This window comes from Pseudophryne corroboree, chromosome 11 (assembly GCF_028390025.1).
Source record: "Pseudophryne corroboree isolate aPseCor3 chromosome 11, aPseCor3.hap2, whole genome shotgun sequence".
Classification (NCBI taxonomy): Eukaryota; Metazoa; Chordata; class Amphibia; order Anura; family Myobatrachidae; genus Pseudophryne; species Pseudophryne corroboree.
Window position 1 is genome coordinate 93,780,938 of NC_086454.1, and position 21,573 is coordinate 93,802,510.

At 49.3% G+C, this 21,573-nt stretch overlaps 1 protein-coding gene across 1 annotated transcript in view; it reads left to right on the forward strand.

Moving 5' to 3' along the window:
- The window catches only part of NADSYN1 (NAD synthetase 1), a 95,693-nt gene that overhangs the window by 20,741 nt on the left and 53,379 nt on the right, over window positions 1-21,573 (forward strand). The window contains exons 5-11 of the mRNA XM_063944174.1: window positions 5,871-5,922; window positions 6,146-6,234; window positions 6,608-6,725; window positions 14,271-14,402; window positions 16,331-16,405; window positions 17,233-17,360; window positions 18,207-18,255. Of these exons, the coding sequence (XP_063800244.1) occupies window positions 5,871-5,922; window positions 6,146-6,234; window positions 6,608-6,725; window positions 14,271-14,402; window positions 16,331-16,405; window positions 17,233-17,360; window positions 18,207-18,255 (643 nt within the window). The remainder of the gene's footprint in view (window positions 1-5,870; window positions 5,923-6,145; window positions 6,235-6,607; window positions 6,726-14,270; window positions 14,403-16,330; window positions 16,406-17,232; window positions 17,361-18,206; window positions 18,256-21,573) is intronic.

The following is a 21,573-nucleotide window of genomic DNA, read 5'->3' on the forward strand; positions in this document are numbered from 1 at the left end:
CGCCGGTATACCCTACTACACCCCTTTAGAAGAATGCCCCCGATTTCTAATCTATTCTAATTGACATCATTAACCAATAAATATATCCAATATACTTACTATATATAACTAGGTGATTCTTCACAGCGTCGCAAGGGGCTATGCCCCTTAAACCCTTGCACGCCCTTGGGTGAGGATTGATCCTGCTGGACCGGACCTTGGTCGGGAGAGTGGGGACATGAGCGTCTGGTAGCTGGGACCAATGCGCCGGGAGTGGGATCCCGGTAACTGACCTGCGCCCAGAGCGCTCCTGGCAGACGGAGCAGGGCTTGGTGACGGGGTGGCAGCAGTGTAGGAGCAGGTGACGGGCGAGAGCGCGCCGGGCAGTTGACATGCGCAGGGAGCGCCCCCGGCGGCTGACAGAGACTCGGGAGAGGGGAGCCGGGGATCCTCGGTGGCCGCAGCGGCTCATGGCATGCAGTGGCCGGCTCAGCCGGCCTTCTAACCACAGCACAGGAGGTGGGAACCGCAGGGAGGATAACGCGTCCGGGCGGGAAGATGGCGGAGAGGTATTTGGCCAGATCTGTGACTCAGCGTTATACACACAGTCACAGATCTGGGCTAATATATAGGAGATGATGATTAAATTCCTACATTGTGTAGTTCTGGAAAGACAAATATATATATATATATATTCCGGAAAAGTTTTCACAGCGCTTTTTTAGATTTTTGCAAATTTATCTAAATAAAATAAATTGCTACTGCTGAATATAGACAGCTGATATAGGCTGTATATGCTGTGAAATTGTGCATCCTGAGGATGATCCTGATTGGATCGAAACGTCGATTGGATTGACAAGCTGTACAGTCATGCTGATAAGTTACGAATTAAAATTTCTGACTTTTTAAGTGCAAAAATGTGGGGAGTGCTCTCTGTTTGCCTCTCTCTCTCTCTCTCTCTATATATATACTAGGCGATTCATCGCGCCCTACGGGCGGGTGGTGGTGCGGGTTGGGTGAAGGGTGCAGCGGGGGGGAGAGGTGGGTATGGGGGAGGGGTGCTGCAGGTGTGGGAGCTCCGGGTGGGGGCGGGAGTGCCGCGGGTGGGAGCGGATGTGGGGTATGCGTTTGGGTGCCGCAGGGGGTGGCAGCGGGTGTTGGTGCTGTGGGTGGGGGAGGGGGCAGAGTGCCACGGGTGGTGCGGGTGTTGGTGCTGCGGGTGGGGGAGGGGGTGGAGTGCCACGGGTGGTGGGTGGATGCGGTGGGTGCCGCGGGTAGGTGGCGCGGGTGTTGGTGCTGCGGGCGGGGGAGAGGGTGGGTATGGGGGAGGGGCAGGGTTGCAGCGGGTGGGGGAGGGGGCGGGGGGTGCTGCAGGTGTAGAGGCTACGAGTGGGAGTGCCGCGGGGTGGGAGCGGATGTGGGGGATGCGTTGGGTGCCGCAGGGAGGGGGGGGGGGGGGGCAGTGGTGTGTTTGTGCTGTGGGTGGGGGAGGGGGCAGAGTGCCACGGGTGTTGGTGCTGTGGGTGGGGGGAGGGGGAGTGCCACGGGTGGTGGTGTGGATGCGGTGGGCGCCGCGGGTGTGGGCGCCGCGGGTGTTGGTGCTGTGGGTGGGGGAGAGGGTGGGAGTGCCGCGGGTGGGGGGCGAATGCGGTTGGTTGCCGCGGGTGTTGGTGCTACGGGTTGGGGGCGGGAGTTCCGCGGGTGGGTGGCGCGGGTGTTTGTGCTCTGGGTGGGGGGAGGGGACGGGAGTGCCGCGGGTGTTGGTGCAGGGGGAGGGGGGGGTGCTACGGGTGGTGGGTGGATGCGGTGGGTGCCGCGGGTGTTGGTGCTGCGGGTGGGGGAGGGGGTTGATTGCCACGGGTGGTGGGTGGATGCGGTGGGTGCCGCGGGTGTTGGTGCTGCGGGTGGGGGAGAGGGTGGGAGTGCGGCGGGTGGGGTGCGAATGCGGTTGGTTGCCGCGGGTGTTGGTGCTACGGGTTGGGGGCGGGAGTTCCGCGGATGGGTGGCGCGGGTGTTTGTGCTCTGGGTGGGGGAGGGGACGGGAGTGCTGCGGGTGGTGCGCGTGTTGGTGCAGCGGGTGGGGGAGGGGGGGGGGGAGTGCCACGGGTGGTGGGTGGATGCGGTGGGTGCTGCGGGTGTTGGTGCTGCGGGTGGGGGAGGGGGTGGAGTGCCACGGGTGGTGGGTGCTGCGGGTAGGTGGCGCGGGTGTTGGTGCTGCGGGTGGGGGAGAGGGTGGGAGGTGCAGCGGGTGGGGGGCGAATGCGGTTGGTTACCACGGGTGTTGGTGCTACGGGTTGGGGGCGGGAGTTCCGCGGGTGGGGTGGCGCGGGTGTTTGTGCTCTGGGTGGGGGAGGGGACGGGAGTGCCGTGGGTGTTGGTGCAGCGGGTGGGGGTGGGGGGTGCCACGGGTGGTGGGTGGATGCGGTGGGTGCCACGGGTGTTGGTGCTGCGGGTGGGGGAGGGGGTGGAGTGCCACGGGTGGTGGGTGGATGCGGTGGGTGCCGCGGGTAGGTGGCGCGGGTGTTGGTGCTGCGGGTGGGGGGCGAATGCAGTTGGTTACCGCGGGTGTTGGTGCTGTGGGTGGGGGGAGGGGGCAGAGTGCCGCGGGTGGTGCGGGTGTTGGTGCTGCGGGTGGGGGAGGGGGTGGAGTGCCACGGGTGGTGGGTGGATGCAGTGGGTGCCGCGGGTAGGTGGCGCGGGTGTTGGTGCTGCGGGTGGGGGAGAGGGTGGGTATGGGGGAGGGGCAGGGTTGCAGCGGGTGGGGGAGGGGCGGGGGGGTGCTGCAGGTGTGGGAGCTACGGGTGGAAGTGCCGCGGGTGGGAGCGGATGTGGGGGATGCGTTGGGTGCCGCTGGGGGGGGGGGGGGGGGGGGCAGTGGGTGTTGGTGCTGTGGGTGGGGGAGGGGGCAGAGTGCCACGGGTGGTGCGGATGTTGGTGCTGTGGGTGGGGGAGTGCCACGGGTGGTGGGTGGATGCGGTGGGTGCCGCGGGTGTTGGTGCTGCGGGGTGGGGGAGAGGGTGGGAGTGCAGTGGGTGGGGGGGCGAATGCGGTTGGTTGCCGCGGGTGTTGGTGCTACGGGTTGGGGGGAGGGGGCGGGGAGTTCCGTGGGTGGGTGGCGCGGGTGTTTGTGCTCTGGGTGGGGGAGGGGACGGGAGTGCCGCGGTTGGTGCGGGTGTTGGTGCTGCGGGTGGGGGAGGGGGGGGGGAGTGCCACGGGTGGTGGGTGGATGCGGTGGGTGCCGCGGGTGTTGGTGCTGCTGGTGGGGTAGGGGGTGGAGTGCCACGGGTGGTGGGTGGATGCGGTGGGTGCTGCGGGTAGGTGGCGCGGGTGTTGGTGCTGCGGGTGGGGGAGAGGGTGGGAGTGCAGCGGGTGGGGGGCGAATGCGGTTGGGTTACCGCGGGTGTTGGTGCTACGGGTGGGGGAGGGGGAGGGAGTTCTGCGGGTGGGTGGCGCGGGTGTTTGTGCTCTGGGTGGGGGAGGGGACGGGAGTGCCGCGGGTGGTGTGGGTGTTGGTGCAGCGGGTGGGGGAGGGGGGGGAGTGCCACGGGTGGTGGGTGGATGCGGTGGGTGCCGCGGGTGTTGGTGGTGGGGGAGGGGGGGAGTGCCACGGGTGGTGGGTGGATGCGGTGGGTGCCGCGGGTGTTGGTGCTGCGGGTGGGGGAGAGGGTGGGAGTGCCGCGGGTGGTGGGTGCGAATGCGGTTGGTTGCCGCGGGTGTTGGTGCTACGGGTTGGGGGAGGGGGCGGGAGTTCCACGGGTGGGTGGCGCGGGTGTTTGTGCTCTGGGTGGGGGAGGGGACGGGAGTGCCGTGGGTGGTGCGCGTGTTGGTGGAGCGGGTGGGGGAGGGGGGGGAGTGCCACGGGTGGTGGGTGGATGCGGTGGGTGCTGCGGGTAGGTGGTGCGGGTGTTGGTGCTGCGGGTGTGGGAGAGGGTGGGAGTGCAGCGGGTGGGGGGCGAATGCGGTTGGTTACCGCAGGTGTTGGTGCTACGGGGTGGGGGAGGGGACGGGAGTGCCGCGGGGTGGTGGGTGGAGACGGTGGGTGTTTGTGCTACTGGTGGGGGAGGGGGCAGGAGCAGTGGCGCCACAACGTGGGTGCGGGTGAGTGCGGCCCGCACCCGGGTGTTACCCTCTGAGGGGTGACACCAAAGTGCCGGCTCCTGTCACAGCGCAGAAGCCAGCACTGCAGATTCAGCAGTGTCCCCCGAACCACAACGTGCCGAAAACGGGGGTCGGGACGCGAAGCCACGCCCCCTTCCACGAAGTCACGCCCCCTTTTCGCCCGCGACCGCAGCGGGGTGTTTGAAAAGTGAAGACTCTGGGCGGGAGTGCTACGGATGTTGGTGCTGCGGGAGGGGGAGGGAGTGCCGCGGGAGGGGGGCAAATGCGGGTGGTTGCCGTGGGAGGGAGGGGGGGGGGGCGAGTCACTGTTCAGCATGTCTCCCTGACTCAGTGGCAGCCGCAAGACTGTGAGGCGGGGTAATGTGAGTTCCGCTCACAGTCAGCGGCTGCGGTGTCACCACTCACCAGGGGCAGTACGGGGAGAAGGGAGACAGGGGACTGGCGGAGATCGGGAGGGGACTGGGCGGAGAGAGGGAGGGGACTGTTCCTGGCCAGATCTGTGCCTGTGACTCCGCCCAGCGTTACGGCCAGCACAGAGTCACAGACTTGGGCAAATATATAGGAGATATATCTATATATAGATATATATAGATATATATATATATATATATATATATATATATAGATAGATATAGATATTTTATTATTACAAACACTTATATAGTAAAATCAATATTTACCCTATTTTATATATCTATATAATATTCTTGTAAGGCTTGTTCCCGCTTTCACATGCATGTGCGGTGAGAGCCAGTCACCCCTCCAATGTCTCTCACCGCTGGGGAGAAGGGACAGAGTCAGACTGTAGCTGGAGAGGAGGAGGACTTACTGGGAAGTGAGCATTTTTATCCGCCAGGGGGTGTGGGAGGATGACACAGAGCAGCAGACAGTGGTAAGAGGTGGAGAGCAGCCAGAGCAGGGCTGGTTAGCGGGTAGAGAGGGGGTGGGACAGTACAGAGTGGGAGGGCAGGGTTAGACATAGCAGGGGTCAGGAATGAGTGGAAACAGTGGACAGTGGGGGGCAGATAAGTTGACAGGTTGGTGAGGGAGCTAGACAAGGCTGGACTGTGGTGACCTGGCATATGACGGGTCTCTTTACTAGTGTGTGTCTACCGTAACAGAAAAGTGGGGATCACTTGGTTTTAACTTTTTCCATTCTGAGTTCTCAAATCCAATTCCATTTGGTTTGGTTTTAATTGTTTAAAGTGACTGTTTGGTAACCAATCCATGCAGGTTTGACAAAAGAACTGGCCATGTAGCAAAGAGTATAACCTGTGATCCAATGCCACTTGCGGCCAAAACAATCACTTAAATGGGCGGATTACTTTTGGACGGAGCAAACTGTATAGATAATCGCCCCTAAATGTAGTCCTTTGGTGGGTGTCCTTCTCCGAGACTCCTATCACAACCAGTAGTCTGTAGCCAGAACTACTGCATCTTAGATCAGGAATGGTATGGCGCTGCCAGATCTGGCTGACTTACCCCACCCAATCTTTGTGAGTAGCATTGCATAAATATAGGGCAGTTGATAGGAATTGGCCGTAGCTCCTGTTAATCTGTACCTATGGACATGTGTTCAATGTCGGGAGATTGACTCACACCTATCATGCTCTCCTCTGAAGAACTTCCCTATGATGTAGATCCATCAGACCTTACTAATACTTTAAACCCAAGATCGTTTGTAGTCCAATGAGGCAAGACACACTTTGATTGGCTGAATCATGTATCTGTTATCATTTATCTAATCGTATCAATGTTGTTTTGTGATTTAGAGAAATTGAGGATCACTTTCTTCCAGGAATTATTCGAACGATCACTGGACAGGTGTGTATGTTTCTTTGCTTTAAGACTTGTCTAATAATGACCATACACACACTGATCCTGTCAGTCATCCCAAAGCACTGAGCCGCAAGGTATGTCTCCAAACTCTCAGCACAGTCTGGTGGACAAACTAAACCGGTAAATAAGAGGAGGAAAGCGTCCGTTTGTCCCCATTTGGTGCACACACTGTACATTTTTGCATTACTAGGTCTAAATTCCCTTTTAGGATACAGTTCCGTTTGGTGATGCAGTTTTAGCGACTAAAGACACCTGCATAGGCTCCGAAATCTGCGAAGAGTTGTGGGCGCCAAATAGGTAATGCTGGAAAGTCATGCTAGACGTAGGAAAGCGTTACAGAGCTTGTATTCTAAACATAAAAATTCTACAGTATGGAACAGCTTGTGCATATGAATAGGACTCGTTTTATTTTTCACCTGTGGTTTAAACAACCCCCAAACCTTAAATATAAGATGCCATGAGAGTCCTCTCCAATATTTAACAGGATGTAATGTTAGCCTAGAACGTTCTTGTTTTTATGTAAGAAATAGTTGGTGGTGCAGGAAGATGGGTAAAGTTTATTAGAAGTGGAGAGGTTGCTTTACCTCCCAAACCTGGTTGTATGTTGGTGGATTGTCTATAAATACTTAGTATGTTGCTAAACCTAGATCACTGTCCACTTATCCCGCAGTCCCCACATTGACATGGGTCTGGATGGTGTGGAGATATTCACCAACGGTTCTGGGAGTCACCATGAGCTGAGGAAGGCTCACTTAAGAGTCGATCTAGTGAAATCTACAACTACAAAGGTAAAGGAGATCTCTGTGTTGTAAAGATCCATAGGCTCTTTCTCTTTTGGTGTGCGTGTTCCTCATACAGGGCTGTCATCAGAAATTCTTGGGCACAGTACGGATGGTACAGACAGGGACCCCCCACTTCTCCACTGGCCTCTGACCTGTTGGACGCAGAGTTCAACGAGCCCTGGTGGCCACAGCAAGCACATGCTATGGTGACCCTTCCCTATATACACACATTTACAGCTCGCCTACACTGGCTTTCAGAACATCCAGAAAGGGACACTGATCCTGTTACATCAGTGTTTATATATTTAGCTTGAGAACTATCAATGATAGTGTGATTTGTGGACACCTTGTCATTCAGTTGCATCCTCCTTTATTTAAAACACACATTTCTCAATAATGTCATTCCTTTTTTTTTCATATAGTAAGAATATAGGTATATGGTTAGAATTACCTACGCAGGAGCAAATAGTTCCACGTATAAGGTGTCTGACTGCAAAGTGTGAGGTTGAGGGTTCAAATACCAAGAATGACATTACTGAGAAATGTGTTTTAAATAAAGGAGGTTGTAACTAAAGGTGGACAGATTCTCCTGTACATACAGGAGTCTGTCTTCCATGGCTCCCATACAACAGCAGAACATCGGATCCCAACAGGTGAGCCCGCAGCGTGTTGATGATTCTTCTTACTCACAGGCAGATATCTGTCTCTGAATGAGAAGGAATTCACAGGCAAGATCATCAGCAATCTGCCGGCCCCCCCTCTGAGCCTGAGCCCCTTTACCCTCCTGATGGTGACCCTGTCCTCAAAGACTAGTGATCAATATACTGGATGATGCAGGTAAAATCCTCTGGTGCGGGAATTATTCTGGGCTGTAAACTATAAATTGTATTTTCGTAAGATAAGTGCATCTTGTATTCTAGTATAGATATGTCCATCGCAAAAAAATGCAACCGTTACCTTCATACTATGGGACGTGGAAATACAGGCACCATAAATGGAGTATATTTAAAATACATGCATGTTAAAATTGGAAGCATTTCTAAAGTTTGAGATTGACTTGTGCCCACCTATGTACTAAACTTACCCGTGACAGCCACTAATATTCCTCTTCAAGCACAGTGGGCTGCATGCCTGGTATACCTAACTCTAAATACTGCTGCTTTGGCACTGCGGAAATGACCAACTCTAAATCAGGCCCCCAATGAATATAATGAGGGGACGCTAACGAACTTATCAGTGTACTGGTCTCCGAGAAAAGTGACTTAGGACCCTATTCAGAAAGGATTACAAATTCTGCTTTTTAGCAGAATTTGCAATCCTTTAACTCGCATGCTGGGAGCCGCCCATCGCAAGGCAAGGCCATCCAGCATGCTAACCGCCGCCTAGACCCCCCTCCCCCCCCGCCTGCATCAACACACTAATCTTGATCGTGTCGCAATCTTTTTGATCAGATCAAAAATATTGCGCTCACACCACGCCCCCCCCTTTCTCTTTCATCCACTAGGGGACACTGGAGTCCTATACAGTAGGGGTGTGAAGCTTGCAACCGGAGGTGTGGCACAATCTAAAATTAGCATTGTGTGCACAGCCGGTTCCTCCCCCTTCACATCCCTCGTCCCTCAGTTTAGAAAATTGTGCCTAAGGAGGTACAAGCACAGGGAGCTACTGCTCCTTGAAGTTTTCTTTATTTGTTTCATTTATTAATTTTTTACATTTTCATGAGTGGCCCAATCCCTCCTAACTAAAAGGAGGGTGCAGGTTTTCACAGACTAGCCTTTAAAAAGAGCCCAATCCCACCTAACAAAGGAGGGAGCAGGCAGAACCTGAGTGGACATAGCCCAATCCTCCCTAACAAAAGGAAGGTGCAGGCTTTACTGAAAAGGAGACTAAGAGCCCAATGAAGGGATCTGCTTCTCTCTTCCTAAAGAACAAATCCGGAGCACAGAGACAGTGAGTACTGGTTGTATCCAGGGCCCTTAGTCAGGTTTCACGGCTGGTGCAGCATCCCCCGCCCGCTCCCCTATGATACTTAACTACTTTTGCAATCAGCGGCATCCCCCTCCCACCCCAACACTGAAGGGGAGACAGGAGAGGTTTCACATTGCAGCGCTGTCATACGCAGCGCTCACACGGCCGCTGAAGTTCAAGGGGGGACGGCGGGCTGTATCTAACACAGCCGCCGCCGCCCGCCCGCTGACGCACAGCTCCACTCTGCACTTTCCCCCGCATGCTCATACAGGGGCGCCGTCTTGTCGCCCGCTCGTAGGGTCCCGCCGGCCGCTGAAGCGCGCCTGCCCGGCACTTCACAACCGCTCTTCCCAACAGATGCAAGCGGAGGACGGAGGGGAGAAGGAGGCACAGTACAGGAGACAGATCTCGGGACAATGTAAGGAGCTATAGCAGGGTGAGGGCGGCTATGAGAAATATATGTGGGGCTTTTTAATGATATACTTACATTTTTTTGGTTGCGGCCATTTTTACAAGCAGTAAAGGCGCCAAGTGCCTTTTCAGCAAAAGGACCGCCCACAATACTGACATTTCCCTCAGCCACTGCAGGGACAGAGGGAGGGATTTATATACCTAGTTTAGACATAGGAAGTATGTAGGAATGGCTCCCTCTGCTGGTAGTTTTTAATTTTAGGTTCTGCTGCAAAGGATTTGTTTAACATGGTCTAAATCAAGCATCTTTATGCTTTATAATTTTCAAGGGACTTCTAATGCAAAGATCCTAGGAAAATATTGGGAACTCTTGGATATCAACCCCGACTGCAGAACTGAATCACAGTTTTAGTATGCGAGGGTTGCCACAAGGCTGTTGTTTAGTGTAATTAATTTGTATTTATTTTTTCTCAGAATCCAGCCAGATAAATTCAGTATACAACTGTTCCCGTCATCTACTACGATATTCCATATAATTTTACCATACTATTTGTATTTTCAACGGACTTCTATTATAAAGATCCTAACGAAAATACAAGGAAGCAAGCGGATACAAACTCTACCATCGGAGCTGATTTACGGTTTGAGGGTTGGAGGTTACATGTCGGCTGGTGTTTCTCGTTATTTTTTAATTTATTTTATATAAAGATATTTTTGTCCTGTTCTAGTTTCTATATAAAGAAGGGAACAGTAATTCCAGCCAGATCCGATAACTTTGCTTCAGTCATCTCTCATAACCTTTCTCTTCCTAGTTAAAGGGTGAAAGCGCCACGAGATATCCTGGTAGGGGGTTTTCCATGACAGGTTTCATGCAAAGATCTCCAACGGGACAGAGATCTGTAAGGTATCAACAAAGGCACACAGTCCCGGGTTGTGCGATTCCTACTTAAACAGGGACGCTCCAAAAAAACGGGAGCAGTGCTCCGGCTAGGACAAGGATAACCTTGCACAAAGATTCTCCGATGGGAGACAAGGAATTCCGCACGCAACAATCAGTGCTGCAGGATTCTCAAAGACGATGGATGACTTGCTCATCACATTAAAAAAAAAACGCTTCTCGCACAAGCAGTAACAATGTGCAAGGGCCTCTTCCTCTCGTACTGGAAACAAGAAGAAAGCGAGTGTTCTTATTGATACAATGGGAGAGTTGGATTGAATCAAACCTAGACGCAGAATTTCCAAAAGAGGACACGGCAATAACAACAATCTGTGCTCCTAGACTTTAAAGTACAATAAGTAAGGGAGCCCGTACATGCAAATTATTTGAATTCCAAAAGCGCATTCAGCGTTTTCCACTTCCTAAATCCCTCCAGTCTCAAATGGAGACAGTTTTGGTGCCAACCTGACTAACGGTTGTCAATTTAAAAAATAAAAAAAAAATAACAAAAATAAAAAGGGGTTTCCAGTAACTTATCCCCTTCCTAAGAGTATAATGGATAAGTGGAAGTTTCCACCATTTGTGGGGGTTTTCTCAGAAGGTTGTCGAAGCAGACAATCTTACCGTTACCTCATATAACGACCTTAAGAGGTTGACGCAGCTTTAGCGTCAATTTTTGTGGCATAAGAGACCTACGGTGGTCTGCGCGTGAATTAACAAGGCCATGGGAGCATGGTCTGGACGCATAGTACAGGCTATTTAGGAGGAAAATGCTTGGAAGAAGTTACACGACTGGCGTAACAAGATTCAGTTTCACGCTTGTGTCAAGCCTCTAGGGATATTCACACCAAAGTGCGGTAGAATACCCCCCCTTTTGAGGATGAGATGTTTTTCGGTCCAGTGTTGGACAAGTGGATTCCGCAAGCTACGGTGTCCACTTGTCTGTCTACTCCTTATATAAGCACCATTCCACAGGTTAGGAGAGGTTATTCAAGACTAGCAGGTAATTCTTTTAGAGCTCAGTCTTTGCGAACCCAAGAAGGAATTTTTTTGTTACAACGTGGGGGCAGAGATAGAGGCTGCTCACAGACTGCCAGAAAGCGGGATGACTCTGCTGACAAGACCGTGACAGGACGGTCTCACGGCTCCCCTGGGATTCCCCTTGGTGGGCGAATGTCTGAGACAGCCTCGGTGCGCTCAGAAAGTATAAGACCTACTGCCGGCAATGGAAGGATTGCTACGGTTAGAGGTCATGTTTCATGCCGCCTCTCAGTGAAAGGAATGGCTCTCTACTCCAATCCTTTTGTCAATGCCAAGTCAGTCAGACCAGTCCGGCCGTTACTCAACTTAAAAGTTTTAAACCGGTTTCTATGTGTCTACAAATTCAGGCTGGAATCAATCCAGTCGATCATTGCAAGTTTAGAACATACAGTTCTGCATATCAAAAGCTTACTTAGGGTTTGCACTGCGATGGGGTCGCTACCAATTCAGGGTCTTGCCGTTCAGTCTGTCACTGACCCCAAGACTGTTGACAGAGGATCATGGCATTCATGGTGACAGACTCGGGACTGTTGAAGCCACGATTGGTCCTTATCTAGGCGACATGATAATCAAGGCATCCTCTCCAAACCAGTTGATCAGGGATGTTCAGACATCCCATCCATCCTCGGTCAACATGGGGAGATTGTGAATTCCAGAGATACGGCCTCTGGCCAACTCAAGGGATTCAACTCCTCGGTCTCCTCTTGGACATACTGCTGTGAGAATTCCTACCAAAGAACACGGGCCAGGACTTCCAGAGGTTAGTGGCTCAGGTACTGAGATCCGGGACGACTTTCTACACCTCTGTGTGAAATTTTTCTGGAAGTTGGTGGCAGGACTCATTCCTGTCCATTACAGATGAACCTCATTGCTCACGGAACAAGGTCACACTAGTTTCTACGTCAAAGACTCCGACTTCCACCACGCTTACGCACTTCCTTACTTTATTTGTCATTGCACAGGAATCTCGCAACAGGCTAGAGATTCGACATTTGGGATTGGTGGTTCCTGCCAGAAGACGCCAACCTCAAAGGTTTGGGCGCCGTCTTACAATAGCATTAGTTTTGGAGCAGTTGGATGCTCCTGGAGCATACCTCATTCTTGGCCAAAGGGCCAGGGCATGAGTCAACACATACGACTATGGTCGAACACCGTCAGGACGACGGCATACGTAAAACATCAAAGAGCTAAAAGGAACGGAATGGCATTAAAGGAAGCCACAAGCATGTATACGGGACAAAGGGTCCAACAGCTGACGGAGTGGACACATTAGCACTTTCTTGGTGTTACAGGAGGGATTACATTTTTTTCCACCTTTCCAACTCATTCTCAGGGTTCTGGAAAGGGGTTAAAATGAGAGCGAGTGTCTGTGATTCTAATCGCATCAGGTTGGCCCACTGCAGGGGTTAATAACGGAAGATCCTTGAAGGTTATCTCAGACAGGGGCCCGGCTATCTCAGGGATCATTCCAACATCCAGAAACGGGATGCTTTTAACGGCGCGGTCATTGAAACCCGGATCCTGTAAAACAGAGATACCTGGATCGACTATTCTTATGAGGTTGCCGCTAGACGGCCGGTCACAGACATACAATACTACAAGCCTTAGTAGAGGTACTAGGGCTGGTGTCATGAGGTGGGTGGATTTCAGCGAACTTCCACTTCTCTGGACTTCTGCTTTTCTTTTCGGCAGGTCAGGAAGTAGGACTGAGGCTGGGTTCTCTGAACGGTCAAGTTTCGGTACCATCCGTCCTATTTTGACAGCGGTTAACATCCTGACCAGAAGTTCAAACCTTTTTACAAGGGGTTCGGGGGATCCAACCCCCTTCTTTGTACTCCTACTGCGTCTTAACACTTAAATTTGGTGCTTAGACAGACCTACAATATCTATATTGAACGGTCACGTTAATGCTGGCCTTGGCTCCGGCCAGATGCTCTTCTGGGTTGGGAGCTTTTCTGACGGATCTCGGTGTAAAAGCAGCTTTCCTTCCTATGGTGGTCTCTGGGTTTCGAGTATCCCAACCGATTTGTAATATATTTTCCGGGTCTCGCAGATAGAGGCGGGTCCTGGGTTGTGTCCGAGTTTACCGGGTTTGCCTACACGTTACATCGTCCTTCAGTAGGTCGGACCATTTCTTGGTTTCTTGTGATCAGCCTCAGAAGCGTTGGCTAGCATCTGAGCAGTCTGGGCCTAGACTTGCCGGTCGGCAAACTCACATTTCCTGTGGCAAACTGGTTCCGTTTCAAACGGGTGCTCATACCACCTGACCAGTGGGCAACTCCTGGGCGGCGGCCAGAGGGGTTTCCACTAAACTTTGCAAGGCCGCATTGTGGTCCTCAGCCCACAAGTTCGCAAGAATTTACAGGTTGATGTTTTTGCGTCCGGGGAGTCTAAGTTCGGACGTTTAATTTTGCAGGCCACCGACAGCACTCCCTCCCTGGGGGTTAACTTTGGGACGTCCCCTAGTGGATGACAGAGAAAAGAGGATTTTGGTACTTACCGATAAATCCATTTCTCTGAATCCTCTAGGGGACACTGGACGCCCGCCTCGGTGCTGTCGGCCTGCTGGTTTCACTCTTCCTATTCAAAGGACTCTTGTGGCTCACATAGGTAATCCCTGGACTTTGACGAACAAGGTCATAGGATCAAATCACATTGTGGCTCTGTGCCAAATGTGGATTTTACACGGTTTGTACAAACAGCGTTACTTTTTCAGTTAAGAGCTCTTGGGTGCTGTTTGATCGGTTGTACGGTTCGGTTCCTCGCCATATGCTCAAGTGTCATGTCCTCTTCTCTCGGTCAAATTTTCTAAACTGAGGGACGAGGGATGTGAAGGGGGAGGAACCGGCTGTGCACACAATGCTAATTTTAGATTGTGCCACACCTCCGGTTGCAAGCTTCACACCCCTACTGTATAGGACTCCAGTGTCCCCTAGAGGATTCAGAGAAATGGATTTATCGGTAAGTACCAAAATCCTCTTTTTGCTCTGCCACACCCCTGTTTCCCTGCAGCCACACCCACAGCGCTCCGTCTCCGCCTTGGAAATGGAGCGTTGCCCTTAGCATGCGTTCGCCGAGTGAACGCAGAAATTCCGTTTGGAACACGATTTGCGATCCAACCTGAATGAGATCCTCATTTTCTATCTTACGCTTACCACTAATTTCCCTTTTCGGTGCATCTCCATGTTTTCCAGAATGGTGGCATCTATCTCCTTTCCAACCTCAGGGGCTGCGACAGCGACCGGCTTTATTTTGATGGCTGCTCGATGATATCGATCAATGGAGACATTGTAGTGCAGGGCTCACAGTTCTCCCTGGATAATGTGGTAAGGATGTTATTAATATGGCTGAGAATTCCCAGCTGGGCTGTTTATGGAGAATTAACGGTTGGGCTCCCATAGAGTAGAAACAACTTGTAGACAAATCCTGGTCATTTTCATCCACCAATGTACGTTTTTGTACATTGTCTCAAATGATTTTCATCACTTTGGTGGTGGGGATTTCCAGGTATGTCATAACCACCAAGTCTGCATGTCTCGTCTGTGTGTCCATTGGCTAGATTTATCAAAGCTTGGAGAGTGATAAATGGCCAACTGGTCAGCTTCTAAATGTCATGTTACAGGTTGTGTTTGAAAAATGACAGAATCTGATTGGCTGATACTTTATCACTCTCCACTTCATCACTCTCAAGGCTGTGATAAGTCTCCTCCAGACTTCACTTTTGTCATATGACTGACCCACCGGCAGCTCGCGGCGACCATCGTGTACAGGAGACGCCTGTGCGTCTGCTTGGTAGGATATATTTTGCATCTGCTATAGCAGGTGGGGATCCGGTCTGAAGATCGACACTGTCTTGGTCGACAATGTTTAGGTCGACCACTATAGGTCGACAGTCACTAGGTCGGCAGGGTTTCTAGGTAGACATGTGCTAGGTCGACAGGTCAAAAGGTCAACATGAGTTTTTCACATTTTTTTATATATATTTTTTTTTTTACTTTTTTATACTTAACTAACCACGTGGACTACGATTAGAACGGTAATCTGTGCCGAGCGAAGCGGTAGCGTAATGAGGCACCTTGACCTTGCACTAATTTGGCTTCCCGGTCACTGTACGCAGAAAACGACACCAAAAAAAACAACAACAACTCATATCGACCTTTTGACCTGTCGACCTAGTGACTGTTGACCTAAACATTGTCGACCTAGACACTGTTGATTTGATGATCCACATCCAGCAGGTGTACGTACACAAGGATTGTAGTGACTTGTAGCAAACTAGGGGCTTACGCGACCGGGGCTGGTAAGTAGAAGGCATCATATGTGCGGATATACGCTGTTCTTACAAACCGTTCTTTTGAGCAGTGTCGGACTGGAACATGAAGGGCTCACCGGGGGAAGTCAGTGGTAGGGGTCCATGCTTAAGTGGTGTGGCCAGTCACCACAAAGGATTGGCCAATCATTATAGAAGACAATATAGCCTGCTGTCATGGATACTGCAGTGCATGCTGTGATCATCCATGGTCCTGCTTTACCTGGTAACTGTGCCTGTAATAGAGCAACAGTGTATAATTAGAGTGCACTATCTGAAAATGACATTAGAAGAGGAGGTGGGGCCCTCAGGCCGTAGGGCGCACCAGGGATTTCCTGTGTAGTCTTGTGGGCCAGTCCTCCCCTGCTTTTGAGTAAAATACACCCATTTGGCATTAGCCCCTCTCCGTACGTGAGGGAAATAGGTGATATATCGTTTTATGCTCAGGTAGGTATCTAACATAATGAAACCAGTAATGCCACATTAAGGTTGTCGGCTTTCATCATGTCGAAATGAGAATGTTGACATATTTGTAAAGTAAACATTCATCACGTCGCCACTGACAAGGTGCGCTTCCAGTGGTATGTTTGACGAACTCCTAACCCTCCCCCTAGTGACTAACCCCAACCCCCACTCCCATTGCCTAACCTGCCGCTGCCAGTCCATGCAGAACATTGTGAAACTGTCAACATTCTGCAGATGTTGACAAGTTCAATGTCAACATTTCAACAATTTTGTAATCATAACTGTTGACATGTGGTGTCGGCATTAGGACTGCATCCCATTACTGATTGACAGTGATTTCTCATGACACAGCAGCCTCCAGTCTCTGTTTTATCCCTGTTTCACAGTGCAGTGAGGCGAGAGGGATAAAACAATACAGGGTTTTTTTCTACTTTTGTCTCAAAACAAATATAATGGATGTTTTTTTATTGTCTTTCACAGGAAGTTCTCGCCGCCACGTTAGATTTGGAAGACGTCCGCAGTTACCGGGCTCACACATCATCACGGTGTATCTCCGTAAGGAAAGCATTCATTTACCCTGTTATTATCCCGAATATTGGCAGCCATTCATTCATGTAATCTCAAAGACTTTGCCATTCACCTTACTAGTGACAATGCTTAGAGTACATGTTTTATTAATTGGACAATGAGTCTTTCAGATGTTTTAATACGAGAGACAGCAGTGCTCTCTATACAGTAAATCCTAGTAGCTACTAAAGAACTATGGAAAGGTATTTTAAATTGTGCGTTTAAATTTGCAAGCAGCAAGTAATTTTATTTTGTACAACTAACTTTGTCAGCTCTGCGTATTACTACAGTCTTATTAATTCTTCCTCTAAAGACGAAAACAAGAGACGCACACTGAGATAATGCTGCCCACATGGAGTAAGTTAGTTGAATTCTGAAGATACGCGGAAAGTGTCACACACCCATATATATGAAAGATGCATTTGGATTTATTTCGGTCTGCATTAGTTTTAGTCAGGAATAAACACTATGGGGCAGATTCAATTGTTGCGCGCGCCCCTGCTGGCCATCTAAGGAATGGGCATCTGTCTGAGCTATTCAACTGTTTCTCCGATAGACGCCCATTAGCCGCGGTAGTCACATTTTTTCTCGCAGCCTCAGGAGGTGTGAGAAAAAATGTGTTAAAAGTTCGTAGTTTGGGCGCCTGACTTTGGATGCCCATTAAAGTGCATTAGACTAGTTTAGTCTATTTGCTCAGCTAAACCCAGAGCTGTCAGTCGCCTTAACTGGTAATGGGCATCTGATCAGAGCAACAATTGAATAGCTCCTATAGACTGCCATTGCTGTGTATATAATAGATTGTTTTATGTTTCTAGGCAAGCAAAGTGGCCCCCTATCACCGAGTATGTGTGGACTTCTCCCTGTCCTCATCATTAAATGATGTGTATACCCTCACTTCTGAGCCAGTCACATGGAAGTACCACAGCCCTGAGGAAGAAATAAGGTGATGAAAACTTAGCTGTTCAAATTGCATGTTTACATTGTTGTAAGCCATTCAAAATTGCCTCAGAATGGAACATCTATTCAAGTCAATGTTCAACGCAAAAGGGCGCATTAAAGTTGCAAGTAGTGCTGTCCTGACCGGGCAGTAGATTATGGTGCCTGATTTTTGGGGGGCCCGACATCACTGGTAGAGGTGCCTTAATAATGTCACTGTTCCTAGCAAATCAATAAGCTGCATCGTAGTTCCCTCAGCCCATTAATTGATTAAAGCTCTGTGTGTCGGTGACCGTTTCACCGTCTTTCTTAAGTATTAAATGAAAGCACGTGGGCAGTGTTCCTCAGTACTGGCACTAATTCCTAGTGAATGAACTGGTTGCATTTACAAAATGGCTGCCGCAGTGTGTGTTAAAAATTATGTTGCATGAACTCGGTTTCTAAGGGGCCGATAAATTGTGAAATTTACCATGCTTCAGAATGTGAAGTTTTCAGGAGCTTGGCCACAGTAGCCCACTCCATCTGCAGGAGATGTCACCCTATAGTAGCCTTTGGGCTACTGTAATGCTTTTACAGAGCTGTCCCAATACTGGCGGCCACTGTCACAATGCTTCCAAGTGCTGGGAAGGGCTCTTACTGGAACCTGTGTCCCGGCAAGAGTCATTTAATGAATTCAACATTTATATCCCTTATTATTGTTGTGATTTGGGGGAGATAAGGAATAAAATTTAATGGGGAAAAATTCTGATTGTTGGTAAATAGTGTATTGAATGTGGAAAATTGTGTTTACTTTGACGGTCATGACAGGTCATATTGTATGGCTCATTTTTCCCTGTAACACTTGCTGTTGCAGCTTAGGACCTGCGTGCTGGCTGTGGGACTATTTGCGGCGTAGTAAGCAGGTAATTTCATTATTTTATTATTTTTTTGTTTTTGTTTAAAACTTGCTGAAATCTCCTTTCTGTAATCATGTCGGTCGCTTGCACTGTGATCCTGGGAATACCTGACTAGTGCCACTAGCTCCAGTATGCAAATAGTAGGAGGAGTCTAGTGCATCGTCGTTCTAATAGCGTAAAATAGGAAGAGGGGCTCTGATCATGTGTTTTGTGGAGAACCTAAAAGTGTTGTATACAGAAGCTACTTTGTTCTTCAGGCTTCATAGGGATCCACAGGCAGTGGCGCACCCAGGGGGGGTTTCCAAGCACCCAGAAACCCCCCTCCACTAGAAAAAAAAAATTTTTTTTTTTTTTTTTTTTTAGCTGCATGAGTATTATTAATGGCTGTCTAGCATCCTCTGCAGACTGCTGTCTTCCTGGTGGCACTTGTAAGTGCAATACAAGTTTACTTTATTTTAATTATAGTACATATATATCCATGTGCATACATATATACACATGTATATATATATACATACATACATACATACATACATACATATAAACACACACACACACACACACACACACACACACACACACACACACACACACACACACACACATATAGCCCTTACCCTATTTCACCATGTGCTTACTCATCTAGAAAACAGGGATTCTTCAGTAAGAATTTTATTCGTAGATTATAGCTCGGCTTTTAACACCGTTATTCCTGCGTCCTTAATTACCAAATTGATTCAACTAGGTGTGGACAGTTTTGTCTGTAGATGGATCTTTGACTTTTTAACAAATAGGCCTCAGGCAGTCAGGGTCAATAATAAAATTACAAATGAGGTAATGATTAGCACAGGTGTGCCACAGGGATGTGTGCTGAGTCCATTTCTTTATTCCCTGTTTACCCATGATTGTGTCTCTGTTTCTGACACGGTGCACATACTTAAATTTGCAGATGATATTGCTATAGTAGGTCTTATTAGTAGAAACAATGACTCTGAATTCATATCTGAAGTATGTAGGCTGGAGAAATGGAGTCAGGATAATCATCTGATTCTTAATGCCACAAAAACAAAAGAGATGATTTTAGATTTTAGGACATTAAATCAGTATACTTACAGTCCTTTGGTTCTGGACAATCAAGAGGTGGAGATAGTTACATCTTTTAAATTCTTGGGTATGATTATATCTAACGACTTGTCATGGCATTATCATATTGACAATGTCCTAAAGAAAGCCCAACAACGGTTATATTTTCTTAGGAAAATGCGTCTAGCAGGAATATCTGAGCCAATTTTAGTTAATTTTTATTCTTGTATCATTGAAAGTGTGCTTATATATGGTATTTCCGTTTGGTACGGAAATTGTAAGGTAGCAGAGCGTGAATCGCTTGACAGAATTGTTAAAACTGCTGGAAGAATAGTTGGTTCAGTATTGCCAAACATTCAATCTATTTATGAAAAGAGGCTCCTTAAGAAGGCCAGGAGTATATTGAATGATGTAACTCACCCCAATTATGGGGTATTTACCCTGCTTCCTTCTAACCTACGTTATAGATCTTTATTGTGTAAAACTAGTCGGTTGAGGCATAGTTTTTTCCCTAGGGCAGTTAACATGCTTAATGGTTTAGGGGGAAGATAGGAGTGTAATACCTGCTTATGTGTCTATTGTGTTCCCACGGCTCTTACAAATATTTTAAAAAATTATTTTATGGTGTTTTATTGGTGTTGTACTTATGATATCTGTTTTACTCACACGGAAATTTCATTGTTTGTTAATACGTGAATATTTAATGATAACAATAAATTCAATTCAATTCAATTCAAATTCAATTCATATATATACATGTGTATATATACGTGTACTGTATGTGTGTGTGTGTGTGTGTGTGTGTGTGTGTGTGTGTGTGTGTATATATATATATGTTTAATATGCTATGTATATGTGTGTGTGTGTGTGTATATATATATATATATACACACACTGTATATATATGGGGTGGTCTTCAGTATGCCGACTGACGGGATCCCGGCGCACAGTATACCGGCGCCGGGATCCCGACAGCCGGTATACCGACAATTGTTCTCCCTCGTGGGGGTCCACGACCCCCCTGGAGGGAGAATAAAATAGCATGCCCGTAGCGTGGCGAGCGCAGCGAGGCCGCAAGGGGCTCATTTGCGCTCGCCACACTGTCGGTAAGCCGGCGGTCGGGCTCCCGGCACCGGTATGCTGGTCGCCGGGAGCCTGTCCGCCGGCATACCATAGTGAACCCTATATATGTGTAGATATGTGTGTGTATATATATATATATATATACACACACACAGACACACTAGTTTTACGGACCCAGCATATACTGGGTCACCTCAGTCCCCACCCCCGTGATTGGCTCCACCCAGTTCTGGAAACCCCCCCATGCAAATCCTGCGTTTGCCACTGACAGGGAATACATTGGGGTGTAGGTGGATGGAGAGAACTGGGCACCAAACAGTTAAAGCTTTTGAAGTCCAGTATATTATAAAATAAATGATGTTTTAAAGTCTAAAGTATAGTTTTACAGTATACAGCAAAACTGGTCAACTTTAACCCTGTTCATATGAGAGCCTAATGAAAGTCTTCATAGCACTGATTCAAGTCTCTAGGTGATTGGCCCAGTGTAACACTTATTGGGCCTGATTCAAAGGTAGACGCAGAAGCAGCCACGGCAGGAACTACTGGCAGTCACCTGTCTGCACCTTTCCTTGTATACAGCTATGTGTCCAAATGCGCACGGTGTCTGAGACGCCCACTGTCAGCATTGGAAGACGCTGAAATACCGATTGGTGCGTCTTTAGACATCACCACTGGTCACGCCATGGACACCTGCACAAGCTTAGGGCAGGTGTAGTTTCTTCTTCCGAGTATGGTCTCCTATGTGAGCAGCTGAGCGTCATGTGTTTGCAGTCACCGAAATGCACGCAGCACTCTTATAAGACGGGCCATCACCTTTTGTGCGCTTGGGAGTTTATTCATGAAGCAGTGAAAAGAGTGGATAAGTGAGTCTGTGGAGAAGTTGCCCATGGCAACAAATCATCTGGTCCGTGCAATTGTATAGTATGCAAATTATAAATGTTACTTCAGTGCTGATTGGTTGCCATGGGCAACGTCTCCACTGGCTCACTTCTCCACACTTTTCATAGCTTCGTGAAGAGACCCCTAAAAGTCACCACCCAGTAACCGTCGAGAAGCACCCATCACTTCTCCAAGACATTTCTGATACTGTGGGCGAGATGTACGAAGCAGTAAAAAGAGTGGAGAAGTGAGACAGTGGAGAAGTTGCCCTTGGCAACC